At 39.1% G+C, this 14,421-nt stretch overlaps 1 protein-coding gene across 1 annotated transcript; it reads right to left on the bottom strand.

Moving 5' to 3' along the window:
* Positions 1-11,908: 11,908 nt before the first annotated feature.
* On the bottom strand, positions 11,909-14,167 carry LOC141833445 (O-fucosyltransferase 20-like). The gene is given in 5 exon segments (XM_074720893.1): positions 11,909-12,690; positions 12,692-12,832; positions 12,928-13,017; positions 13,083-13,251; positions 13,518-14,167. Coding segments are annotated over 5 exon segments (1,605 nt in total). The 5' UTR covers positions 14,084-14,167; the 3' UTR covers positions 11,909-12,051.
* Positions 14,168-14,421: the final 254 nt, after the last annotated feature.

The following is a 14,421-nucleotide window of genomic DNA, read 5'->3' as shown; positions in this document are numbered from 1 at the left end:
CTTTAGCACTCACTTTGATCTACTCAATATAAATGAAGTAATTAATCACAATTGTGGCTATTTAATCATAATAAAGTCAAGAAATCGGGTCATTTAATAAAGAAATAAATCATAATAATATATGTCATTTAATAAAAAAATAATGGTAATTTAATAAGAAATAAAATTATTTCTCACATATGATCCTTTATGTTGTGTTTTTTGGTTTCCGTTGTATTCTGATTTGAAAAAGGAAAATCAGTTTTAAAAAATGAGAAATATTTACCCTTCCCCTCTATTGCACAAGTAATTGTTTACATGAATAATAAAGTAATTCAAAAAGACATCTTCCTTACCTCTTTGAAAGATCATTAATCAATTTTCAAAGTATATCTTTGTCTTTAATAATAATCACTTAACTTTTTAATCTTTTTCAAAGTCATGTTAAAAGTGTTGGTATAAAGAGTACTAGTCTATCTCTAAAATTTTAATGTTTGATAATATACCTAGGTCTGGTCAGTTTGACTAAGAGTTGATCCAAACATGATATAATGCTTGAATGTAAGTGAAGCCTAGTCAAGTCAGTTTGACTAGAAGACTAACAAGAAGTCCTAGTCAGTTGGAACGAACAAGGAAGTCATAATCAGGTTGATTGGGCAAGAAGAAATCTTAATTGGAGGCTAGACAGGAGAAATCCTAGCTGGAGGCTAGACAGGGAAAGTCCTAATTGGAGGTTAGGCAAATAGAAGCAGCCGAACCAAATCCAAAAGTCAACTCAGGTCAAACATGGTTGATTGGTTTCGAGCGCCCGAATCAGACTCTAGGCGCCCGGAATGATCCAAGCGCCCCTGTATGGTTCAAACACCTGGATAAAGTGGAATTGGCCCCAATAAAGACCAACGGAACTAGATCAGATCGGATTAGTTCGGGGTGCCCACAAATATCTCTATATGGCCTCTACACCCATCACTAAGATACACCCCTAATTACCATCCATCTTCATACTGCGGTGTTGTTGAACGCGAACGGAGCCAAGCTCGTACGACCAGGGAAGTTCCAGGAAGGGTGTGCTGCGCTCAAGACTTCGAAATCAACCTACATGAAAGTTTGGATGTTTCTTATTACAGTCTTACTTTTTTGTTTTCATTATTGTTATTATTATTGGACTATAAGATAGGAGACTATTAAAAAGTTTCAGACGGGTGCCGTCTTCTCGTACATAGACCTTGGACATACTAACCATGGGGGTTAGGAACCATATAAAATCCGCAAGTCCTTTGCTTTATTTTCTAATACTCGTTACTAGTGTTTTGATAGAACGAACAAACAACAAGCACTATTCCACCCCTCTCTAGCACGCATCGATCTTACAATTGGTATCAGAACATGTCTGCTTTTAATTAGACTAATCGTCATAGGAGCAAGAAAGCAAAGATGGAGGGAGAGAGAGATAATATTATTAATGTTCATTTTAAATTACATATAACTTATTTTAAGTGCAGGGAGAAAGAGCACTAGAAAAATTAGTGCCCTACTCATAAGACTCGGATGACACCGCCAACAGCAAAGGAGCAACCGATACAAGAGTTCGACGATACAAAGAACACGTTACATGCTTCAAGTGTCATAAATGTGAACACTACAAAAATGGTACTCAAAGAAGAAGACGAAGGAGGCAAAATTGAAATTAGGGATTACAATTATGGTAAGTCCTTTAATTTATCAAAATACCCTTAGGATTTTGCATGCAAGATTTATTTTTGCTAAAAATTCAAACTTAGAAAATTTAAAATTAAAAATTAATAGAAATATTAACTTACTAATTCAAACTCAATTAAGTTGGCCAATTCAAATGAGTTAAAAAAAATCAAAATTACTTAATTTGACTAATTCAACTAATTTTAAAATTTTAAAATTAATAAAATAAGAAAAGTTAATTAATTCTAAATTTTTAATTAATAATAATTTTACTAATTCAAATTTAATTAATTTTGATATTATAATTATTTTATATTTAATTCAAATAAATAAAAAATAAGATCAATTCTTTAACCTATTCAGCTAAGACAATAATAAATTAATAAATTCAAATTTAATAAATTTAATTAATATGAAAATATATAATAATTCAATCAAAGATAAAATTAATAATTATGAAGATAAATTTAATAATTTAAATTTAATTAATAATTTAGAATTAATTAATTAAAATAATCCTAATAATAAGATAAAGTCAAAACCTAACAAGATAAATTTTAAAATTAATAATTTAACCTTAAAAAAACTCAAAATTAAATCTTAAAAATTTTTATAATAAATTTTCAAAATTTAAAAATACTAATTTAAATTTAAATATTAAAAATCTAAATTTTAATAATAAAATTAATTACAATAGTATACCTTTTAATTATGAAATAATGAATAATTTTAAAAATTTAAAATTAAATATAAAAATTTTAAAATTAAATCTTAAAATTCAACAAAATAAATCTGTAAATTTTCATAAGTCAAATATAAATTTTAAAAGTTCAAATTTAAATAATAAAATTAACTATCATGAAGTTCCATTTAATTATGGAACATAACTTAATTAAATTTAAAATTTAAAAATAAATTAAAAATTCAAAAATAAATTTAAATAAACAAATATAATTAAAATAAATAAAAATAAAATAAGAGAATTTGATACATGAAGATAAAATTAAAAATTATGTAATATAAATCTAAAATTTGATTGACTCATACATACCTAACATGTACATGCATATGTTTTATTTAATTATATGCACATAAATGTCATGTCATTTATGTTTAAATTTCTGCTTAACATAGAATGGTTAATTAAGGATAAATGATTGCTTGACACTTGCCCAACATAGTACCAGAGTGGGGTGAGATGATAGTACATTAGGCAAGCTTGGTCTAAGTAATCAAGTGAGGTAAGGAGTACCTTATTTGGTCTACTTAGCTAAGTGGAACTAACTGAAGCTACCTCGCCACATCCTAGACTAGTTAGACTAGGGTTTCTCAAGAAGTTAGTTAAGTTCATAATTTCTTAAAAAGACTTTGTCTAAGGAAGTGGTCATTGTTCGATAACCAAGAAGGTTGTTGCCTCACCATGACTTAAAGCTGATTTTTGAAATGTGGACTTAACTAACTGACGGTTAAACTTAAATCTAACACAAGGTCAAATATTCATTAGAACTTAACTTAAATTAATAAAGATAAAATTGATAAATCATCTCACAAAACTTATAAGCAATGGTTGTATGCCATGTACTAAGGCATTTAGAATGGTGAGATGATAAAGATTATTAAATTATAAAGTTTTGAAAATATTTTTCAAGAAAAACTATTAAACTATTTTCTAAAACTACTTTTGAAAATTTAATAATTACTTGAAATTCATACTTGCTGAGTGTAATTAAGTTATAGTTTTTAAAAATATATATTTTTGAAAATTGGTTGACCAATACTTAAATACAAAACCTCTAGGTCAACATCTATGTCTACAACCCTAAGAAACATAGGTAAAAATTTCTTGTGGTCAACAAGGATGTTCTAAGGGAGTGTCTAGTTAAGGGGAAGGTAATTCTTGAAAGATCCTATTTTTAAAAGACCTTTTAAAAATTACTTAAAAATCTCTTTGAAAATATGTGTTTGAAAACTCATGTTTAGAAAATGTTTTTATAAATTATTCTTTTGACTTGGAACAACCCCTAAGACACATGGGGAGATTGTCTTGTGGTCAACAAGGAGCCTTAAGAAAGTGTTAGATTTAAGAGGAAGTCCAAATTGAAAGCTCAATTAAAAGTCATATTTTAAAAATCTTTTTGAAAAATTACTTAAATTAGTTGTTCTTTTGACTTAGATCAACCTCTAAGACACATAGGGAGTTTGCCTTATGGTTAACAAAGAGGTCTAAGGAAGTGTCAAATTAAGGAGGAGGTCCAAAATCAAAAGAGCAATAATATTTCAAAAGTATCTTTTATAAATCCTTAAAAACCCTTTGAAAAATCTTTGAAAATCTATTTCAAAATCATATTTTTAAATAATATTATTCTTTTAATTTGAGTTAAAATCCTAAGACACATAGGAAGGTTAGTTTGTGGTTAATAAAGAGCCCTAAGGACTGTTAGGTTAAGGAGGAGATCCTGATTGAAAGAAGAATAATAAATATATTTTTTTTAAAATTCATCTTCTTAAATTATTTAAAAAAACATTTCAAAACTCTAATTTATTAAAAACCTTTTTTGAAAACCTCTTTTTGAAAATTTTGTTGAAAAATTATTTTATAAAATCATTTTGAAATGTATCTTTCAAGAAATTTCTAGACTAAGTTATGACCATAAAAAATACCTTGTTAGTGTACAATAAACTTTTTGATGTATGAAAAAGGGAGAAGGGAACTTAAGTTAAATACTCTAGAATTCTCCCATTTGATTAAATCCTAACCTGAATTTAACTTAAGAAATTATCAAACATCAAAAAGGGAGAGTTTGTTAGTGTAGGCAGCACTAGTCTATATCTAGGATTTCGATGTTTGACAATATACTTAGGTCTGATCAGTTTGACCAAGGGTTGATCTAAATAGACCTAATATTTGGATGTGAGTAAAGTTTAGTCAGGTCAGTTTAACCAGAAGACTAGCGAGAAGTCCTAGTTAGTTAGACTGGGCAAGGAAGTCCTAGTCAGGTTGACCAGGCAAGGAGAAGTCCTCGTTGGAGGCTAAGTAGGAGAAATCCTACCTAGAGACTAGGTAGGGAAAGTTTCGGTTGGAAGTTGGGCAAGAAGACCTGGTGAGTGAAGCTAGGCAGGAAGTCTTGGTGAGTGAAACTGGGCAAGAAAGTCCTAACTGGAGGTTAAGCAAGGAAAAGTCCAAACAGGTCAAGGGTGATCGGATGCTTGACAGGTGGAAAGTCTACTAAGTGACTAGACCTAACTGGAGGTTAGGCAAGGAAAAGTTCAAGCAGGTCAAGGATGATCAGATGTTTGACAAGTGGGAAGTCTACTGAGTAACTAGTCCTAACTACAAGTTAGGCATAGGTAAGCCTAGTAGGTTAGACCTACAGAGTAAGGCTTAGGTAAGCCTAGTAGGTCAAACTACAGTTAGGCTTAGATTAATTGTTTGTGTATATGCTAATCTTATAGGAACCAAGAGCTGGAAGCAAGACTGAGGAAACATAAGAGAAGCAAACAGAAGCAACCCAACTAAGCTCGAAAGTCAACTCAAGTCAAATCTGATTAACTAGTTTTGAGCACCCGGATCATACTCCAGATAAGATGGAATTGGCCTCGATAAAAATCAACGAAACTAGACAAATCCGATCGGTTCGGGGTGCCCAAAAAGGGATCTAGGCGTCCAAAAATATCTTTATATGGCCTCTACACTCAACACCAAGATACAACCTTAATTACCATTCATCTTCATACTACGGTGTTGCTAAACATGAACGGAGTCAAGCTCATGCGACTGGGGAAGCTCCAAGAATGGTGTGTTGCACTCAGGACTTCCAAATTGACCTACATAAAAGTTTGGGTATTTTTTATTATAGTCTTACTTTCTATATTCATTATTGATATTATTATTGAACTATAAAACGAGTTTCTCCACCTCTAGAAAAGTTTCAAAAAGGAGACTATTAGTGGGTGAGCGCTTTCCCGTACATAAGTCTTGAACATACTATCTCTGGAAGGTTAGGAACCAAGTAAAAATTCATGAGTCCCCTACATTATTTTTTTATATTCGCTGCTATTGTTTTGATAGAACGAACAAATGACGAGTACTATTCACCCCCTCTAGTACACACCGATCCTTAAAAAAAACCTTTCAAAAATATTTTCAAAAGTATCTATTTCTAAAGTATTTCAGATTTTTTTTCAAATTCATTTTCAAAGTTATTTTGAAAAATAACTTTTAAGATATTCAAAAATATGATTTAAAATATATTTTCAAAATATTTCTTTCTAAGATAATTTTGAAGATATTTTCTAAAAATATTTTGAAATATACTTTCAAAACATAATTTGTTGTCTGAATCCCCCTTCAAATAAAGGATCACAGGCCCCCCCATGTCATTTTTGATGTCTGAATCCCGACCCACCAGGACTTTTTGCCCCTTGGTCCACCCGACCTACTAGGATTTCCCACCTAGCCGCAGTTAGGACTTTTTGCCCCTCGATCCATCTGACCTACTAGGACTTTCCACCTAGTCGCAACTAGGATTTTTTGCCTCTCAGTCCACCAAACCTACTAGGACTTTTCACCTGGTGTCTGGTCCTCTTGATTCAGACACGGGAGCACCCACTTCCTTTATTTAAGGTTCAAACCACATTGTTAGATCTGAATCATGGCTCATCTGGCTGTTAGTCCGGTGAAGAGCGGTCTCGCTCTGATACCACTTGTTAAACCGATGGAATCAAAATATCTCCACAATGGCATGATAGTCCACTTTGGGCCTAAGCCCTCATGGCTTTGTTCTTGGGCTCTCCCCAAAAGGCCTTATACCAATGGAGATATTTTTCATTCTTTTAACCCCATGATCTTTTCCATGTATTTTAGATGTGGGACTATGTTTGCACCCTTGCAATCCAACAATCCCTCCCCTCAAACAAAGGACCACATGACCCCTCAATGTCATTTTTTGATGTCTGAATCCTTGACCCACCAGGACTTTTTGCCTCTCAGTCCACCCGACTTACTAGGACTTCCCACCTAGCCGAAGCTAGGACTTTTTGCCCCTCGGTCCACCCGACCTACTAGGACTTCCCACCTAGTCGCAATTAGGATTTTTGTCCCTTGGTCCATCCGACCTACTAGGACTTCTCACTTGATGTCTGGTCCTCTTGATTCAAACACGAGAGCACCCACTTCCTTTGTTTAAGGTTCAAACCATATAGTTAGATCTGGATCATGTCTCATCCGACGGTTAGTCCGGTGAAGAGCGGTCTCGCTCTGATACCATTTGTTAAAATCGATGGAATCAAAATATCTCCACAATAGTATGATATTGTCCACTTTGGGCCTAAGCCCTCATAGCTTTGTTCTTGGGCTCTCCCCAAAATGCCTTATACCGATAGAGATACTTTCCATCCTTTTAACCTCATGATCTTTTCCATGTACTTTAGATGTGGGACTATGTTTATACCCTTACAATCCAACAAAAATAACATACTTTCCTTTTTTCTTTTTCAGGAAAACACAATGATCCTCATTGATCATTTCGAAACCATAAGTTAAAATGACTTCGTTAAACTTTATGTTTCATTGTCTTGACGCTTGCTTTAACCCGTATATAGACTTTCTAAGTCTACATACTTTTCCTTCTTGGCCTTTAGTAATGAAATCTTCTAGTTGAACCATATAGATTTCCTCGTCAAGCTCACCATTAAGGAAAGTAATTTTTATATCCATTTGATGTAATTTCAAGTCATAATGTGCTACAAAAGATAAAATAACTCGAATTACCTCTGGTTGAATCAACAAACAAGGCAACAAACAGGGGGGATTTTTGAATGAACTAATTAACATAACAGAATAAAAGCAACTAAACCTAGGGTTAGGGTTAATGATTTCCTTCCCTCAACCAGCGCCGACACCAACTGAGGAGAAGAACAGGGGATGATAGCGGAGGTGAATGAATGGTTAATGACCGTGAGGGTAGATGAAGGCTCCAACAGCACAGAACAGGGAAACATGTGTCGGTGGAGTCACGCCAACAGAACAGATCTCACTGGAGCTGGCCCACTCCAGCAAGAATCGATCGGGGAAATCAAGATCTGTAGCCCCTTTCCTTTGCTCGAACCCCTGTTGACCACAATCAAAGGTTAGGACAAATGAATGGAACCACTTACCTAGTTTCTCCGGGGGATGACTGATGATCAGAGCCAAGCACACAAGTTCTATGGCATCCGAACCACATCGACTCAAGAACAGGGGGCTAGGCTCGAGGAGATGGAGCGCCGGAGAGTAGAAATGGAGAACCACTCACACCTCACTCTCTCGGGCTAACGACTGTCGAGCACAGATGACCGAAGAACCACCCACGACCACCGTTCCGCGACGACGGGGAAAAAGATTTCGCCTCCGAACCACATCGGCGAAGACCTCACGGGCGTCGGCATTCGTCAACCGGCTCAAGCCGCCATTGCTGTGCTGATCGAAGGTTGAAGAAGAAGATGGTGGATCGAGCGCGACGAGCTCGGAGTCGCGGCGACAGGGAGACAGGGAAGAAGATGAAGTATCACGACTAGGAGAATCGTGCCGAGCTGCCTTCTCTCGAATCGGCGCTCACCTTTTACCCTAGGCGTTGAACCGGCTTGATTTTGAGCCGGACCAATTGCAATTGGATCGGGTTTTAAAGAAATTGGGCCAGGCTTTAAGTGGATTGGGCGGGTTAATGGGCTTGATGAATGAAGTGGACTAGGGTTTATTTGGGCTTGATTTTGGTTTGGGTTAAACCTGAACTTGACTTGAATTTGCAATTGAACCAGCTTTGAACCCAGACTAAGCCAAAATTGAATTTTTCTTCCAATTTGAATTCCTGTAAAATAAATTTCAACCAATTAATCTCCATAAATACCATAAATTAATGAAAAATATAATAAACTCCAAAAATTCATCGAGATAAATAATCAACCCAAAAATCCTATTTATGATATGAAATATAATCAACAATTGCCCAATCTAATCCTAATTTACCCGGTAAAAATGCAGTTATCATGTATCCACTAACTCCATAAGCTGGGTCATATTCTATCCACTAGATAGCTTCCCTCAACTTATTACGCATCACATCGCGTCGAGTTAGAGTAGTAATCATCCGGCTATCTGAAAAATTGAAATTAATGAAGCCAGTACAAAACTGATAAACCAACACATATACTAGCTTAATTCAATTTATACAGGCATAGAACTAATACAATAAATCAAGAAAAATAAATCTTCTTGATTTATAGGGGTTTTATCAACTGATCCTTTTACCAGTCGATCGACACCTTGAAGACTCAACATGACAATGTTCCATGAGAACTAAAATATCACATAGCTCCAAGCACCCCAGGCACCTGAGCACCATGCATGATATTTTTTATTTTCTCATCATCTCCAACCATGTTGACTAAGCCTATTGAGTTGTTTCTCGAGTATAAGTTGTTCAAACAACTTCTCAATTATGAGTATGGTTGACCAATGCCAACACTAACCAAGTCTAATTTATACTTGGTTGTTTGTACTCAAGTGCTGTCACCGTGCCAAAGCACTTGACATTTCACTTGTTTGGGCCAATTGGGCACATGACTTCCAAAATTAGGCCTTTCTAATTGAAAGCCCAAAAATTGACCCAATTAGAAATCTGACCCAATTAGATTAATTGGTCTTCCAATAAAATCCCAATTAATTCATGAACAACCCAATTAATTTGATCAATATGTAAATGAAACTAATCTAATTACATATGATAGTGGGTTAGTCTTGGTCCTTCTCGTATCTCTAGAAACTAGGGTTCAATTCCCAGCAGAGACACATTTTTACTATGCTCAAATAAACTGGAAGCCCAATTAACTTCACAACCCAAAATTGGCAAGTGTGCCCATTTTTACGGTGCCCAAATAAACTGGGCTGACCCAATAGATCTTAATTGGCTTTCATTGGACCTTAGCCCAAATAATGAAATCACGTGGTGATTTCATTTCCCCATTTTTTTAAAACTGAAATCACGTGTGTTCATCTTTCTCAGCCATGCCCTAAAAGCACGTTGTAGGCTTGCAGTCGAACTCATTCACTGTTCGTTCCAAAAAAAAATTTCTTGTCCCATGCCCTGCCTGTACTAATTTCGCCGACGCTGGCCTCACCGGCGCCAGGAACTACCCCTGCCTTGCTGCCGAAGACGAAGCCAACACTCATGAGCGTGGCTTCCTGCCGACGCCAGTCACCGGCTTGTTGCCTCTCGCCGACGCTAGCCGCCAGCCGCCAGCTCCAAGCCAGCCTCGCCGACATCAGGGGGACACTTTGCCGGCCGCCGATGCCTACGTGCTGCCACAGGCGGCTGATTTCGCGTCGAATAAGAACAAAGACGGGAGAACAGAAAAATCGCGGGCAGTGCCTGTGCGCTGTCGCTTGGGACGACGACTACGAATAGGTAAAAAATAGTGCTCTGATACCAATGTAGTATTTACCTGTTGTAGCGTGAAAAATCGACTGGGATTGCTCGCGTCGAAGGAACGATCACGAGCAAAGCTCCTCAGGTTTCCACAAACTAAATCCTCTGTTTATGGTGTTCACCGATCTTCTTCGGCAGCGTCGCTTCTCTCACCATGGACGCACACACACCACATGTATTATCACCTCTCGCTTTCTCTCACGCTCAGCCTCTCAGGACTTACCTCTCCCTTTAATAGGGAGAGGCAGCGTTCTCCACGGAGTGCATAACGTGCACTCTGTGGCGAACGTGGTTGTGGCGGTGGGCAATTACCAAAACTGCCAACATGAATAGCATGTTATTCACAACCCTAGCGGCCACACATACCATTGAGAGAGACAGGTGATATAATAGGGTTTGATAGCTTCTCTCAATTGCTATGATGTTAGCAAATAGTAACTAAAATCAAACACACTTCAGTAAAAGATGGAATCTACCACCATACATATCATTGGCCACAGATACCATTGAGAGAGACGGGTGATATAATAGGGTTTGATAGCTTCCAAGATCTTAGTCCACGACCTATGATCCTTTAGGTGGATTATTCCTATAATCCTCTACTTTTCTCCTTTTCGATGGAAAAATCTCTTATAAGATCGTAGTGGTACATACAGGGGATAACAATGGTGGATTTTACAATGATCTTATTGATGTGACATCCATCAGTTAGCAAATATTTTCTCTCAAGTTGTGCTTGATTCGTGTGATAACTATTTCATCTTAAGATCATCAGTCACTTGATCATCAACCATTAGTCAAATGATATAATTGTTACTTATGCCTTGCGATTAATTCTTGCAACAATTACTTCATCCAAGGTCATTAGCCGTCATCATTCAATTGGTATGATCATATCTCACAGCTCACGATCTCGGATAACACCTACATCAACTAATAATTTGATTTTGGCCCATCTAACTATCGAGCTTGTCTAACTTGAGTTCTACCTATGTGCGAGTACAAGTTCACTCAACTCCACCTAGCCAACAACTGCCTTCTACTATGAGACCTCCTATAAAGTTTCTCATCTTTCGGATGCATCAATCCCTTCGATTCTCTTAGTCATCTTTTCCGCTCCACTTACATAGTTTGTCTCTAGCATTCTCAAATGCATTGAACCTTTTGACTTTCTGGATTATCTTTCTCGCTCCACTTACATACTTTACTTCAGTTAATACAAAACATGTTAGAATCTATTGTGTTAGGTCAGCTCATCATTCCCATATTGTTGAAGACTAAATACTAATTGACACTTTCTAATTAAGCTAATATAGTCTTGCTTTCAATGCTTTTAGCAAAGGTGAAATGATAAATCTCGTTTGAGTCAATTGTTCTTATTATCTCTATGGAAGATTAATTAAATTGTATCATAATGCAGAAAATGTGTAACATGGTTCACATTCTGGTATTCATTACTAAGTAGAAATAGTCCCCGGGGTAATCTGCTATGCGTATTTGCAGTGAATTCATTACCGCTTCCCAATTTATCCTAGTGGTCGGTAGAAAACTAACTCCTTGGCTACAGATTATCATCTGTAACTCACATTACATTATTCAAACTTGTTACAAGACATATTCTATTTGTTTTTAATAAATTCGGATGAAGAGGAGACTCAACGGTAAAATTATTATCGGGAATCGAGTATAATAGATTCTCTCCCTGCAACGGCAACTCGATTCATCAAAATGAATGGAAAAAAAAACAAATCAAGAAACAACCATGCTCAGATCTCAATCCTGCAACTCTCGTATTAAATTCTAAGTAAAAGAAAAGGAATCTGAATTATGAACAATGAAAAGAAACAAATTTAGTAAATAAATCCTTGCCTCAAAATTGTTTATGATCGATCTCTTCTTCGTGCCAAAATCTTCAACGTGTCGACTTCATGCTCGTGCCGTCACACATGCACTCCGGCACCGGGAACGCGGTCACATCCTTGCCGCTCTTGTCCGTCCTCACCTCCGGCTGGCCCACCGATCCCCGGTGCAGCTCCTTCACGACCCGGTTGAACACTTCCTCCGGCAGCGCGGCGTCCAGGAAGTAGGGCAGCATCTGGCGCTTGTTGGGCGTGATGTACTTCCTGTGTCCGGCGAACGCGCGGTGGCCGCGCATGAGGTGGCCCATGTTCCCGCCGTGGGACGGCATGAACACGTCGCTCTGCTCGCACACCATGTAGTCGATGGCGGCGAGCACGGAGGACTTGTTGGCGAAGGGCTCCAGTTCGCCGGGCAGAGCCAGGTCGAGCTTGTTGAACAAGTTGGGGAAGTTCCTGGTGAGCGGGAGCAGAGCTTCCCGTCCTCCGAACGGCTCGCCGCCGGCCCAGTAGATTCGCGCGTCCCGTGGGGCTTCCAGCGCTTTGAGCAATCTGGTGACTTCGACGGCGTTCAGGGGGCAAAGACCGGCGAGCTTGCGCTCGTGGTAGGTCATGTTGGACCGGCCGGTAAGGAGATTGGGATGAAGCTTTCTCTCTTCTCGAATGGCGGCGTCGTGCTCGGGGAGGAGGCCGGGGGAGGCACCCCGTCCGCACCCACACGTCCTTCTCCATGCGCAGGTGCAGCGCCAGGTACGGGCCATGGCTTCTCATCCTCGTCGCTAACTTGTTCCCCAGCTCTTCGATTGGAGCTGCAAATCTCAGCGCGTGGAATGCGACCTGCTCAATTTGGGACGAGAAATTTTGTTTTTTTTTTAAAAAAAAAACTCAGGTTCGACAGATTCAATCCTCAAGGTATGCGATTTAATTTTTACTTTGCAACGAAGCTTTTGGAGATCGGATGGAAGGTCCTTGGAGAGCCTGGAATCCAAGCCTCTCAGAAGCAGAACGCCTTCTCTGTTAAGCTGCATCAATTGAGCTTGCTTGAGCTGGGCTCTAATGGAGGAAGAGGAGAAAAGGAAAGACTCACTTTTTTCATGTAGCGCGATCGAATCCAGTCAGGGGAAGTTTGAAGAGGCATTTGCTTCTCCTGCACCGGCCTGGTCATGATGTGGGTGGACGGAAGCGAGGACACCACCTTGAGATCGTCGGCGAGAACTCTCTTGAAATGCTCCAGATCAAACACATCGCCGAACTCACTGCCCAAATAAGAAATCAGTACCAGGCATTGGAATCTGTTCTCTTTTTGCTGATGAAGCTGAAGCGGACGAAGAATCTCAAGGATTAGGAGGAATAATTAAAAGGAACGAATTTTCAAGGAGGAAGAATTTGATTCCAATGCTATTGCCTTTTACGCGTAGAAATTAGTAAGTCTTGCTAGAACAATCTGTTTGAAGAAGTCAAGATCAGCAAAAACGGTGAGGTTTTTTTCCATGGAAGTTGGGAATTGGAAGGAAGACGAAACCTTTCGTCGCTCCAAATGACGTTGACCTGGAGCACCGGCACGACGAGCGCGGCGCCAAGGATGCGGGCGATTACCACGGCGTCGACGATCTGATTGCGCTGCTGATTGAGCCCGCCGGAGACGACCACGAGGAGGTACTTCTTCCGGCGGCCAGTGCGCGCCGCCGCCTCGCCCTGCGCCCGGTACTCTCTGCTGAACTCGAGGCAGGGGACGAACCCCATCCCGTCCGGCTGCCTCCAGAAATCCAGTTTGGAATCCCCCGAGGAGAGCGAGAGGGAGGAGGAGGAGGAGGAGAGCGGGCGGCGGCGCGGAAGGTGGGGGCAGGGGAGAATAGGGTGGAGGTGGATGCCAGCGCGAATCGTCCCGAGGGCGGCGACGAGGAAGAATAGGAGAAGGAGGAGGAACGGGCGGCGGGGGAGGCCGACTAGGAGGCGGCCGCCGCCGCTGGGGTGGGAGGCCTTCTTGCTAGGTGGCGAGAGGACGAGCGAGGCGGAGGAGAGCGAGTGGAGGATCGCCGACGGCACTGTGATATACGCCAACCGCCTCCCTTTCCCCCTCGTCGCCATTTCTGCTTCTTCTTCGCCGGACCTTCGCTCTGTTCTTTAGTCGACAACTTAACAAACGAAAAGAAACGTACACACACAACACACAAAAACAAAACAGAGAAAACAGTTTTTTGTTTTTAAAAACACGGCAGGAAGCAGGCGGAGACAGGGGAGGAAACAAATCGGCGACGGTGTGATTAATTAATTATTTAAAACCGATCGCGAACGTGGCTCCCACTCTCCTACACTCTAATTGACTAAAATACCCTTGAATCAACGGTACTTTTGGAAATGCTGTCGAAGTTGATTGATGGAGGGTAGGAGCGTCATTTCACCAAAAGCTGTTTGACCTCGGGAAA

This window comes from Curcuma longa, chromosome 8 (genome assembly GCF_044706935.1).
Source record: "Curcuma longa cultivar G26 ecotype Majalengka, Jawa Barat chromosome 8, ITB_CL_G26_1.1, whole genome shotgun sequence".
NCBI lineage: Eukaryota > Viridiplantae > Streptophyta > Magnoliopsida > Zingiberales > Zingiberaceae > Curcuma > Curcuma longa.
The sequence above is the reverse complement of the archived record's forward strand: the minus strand, read 5'-3'. Positions and strand labels throughout refer to the sequence as shown.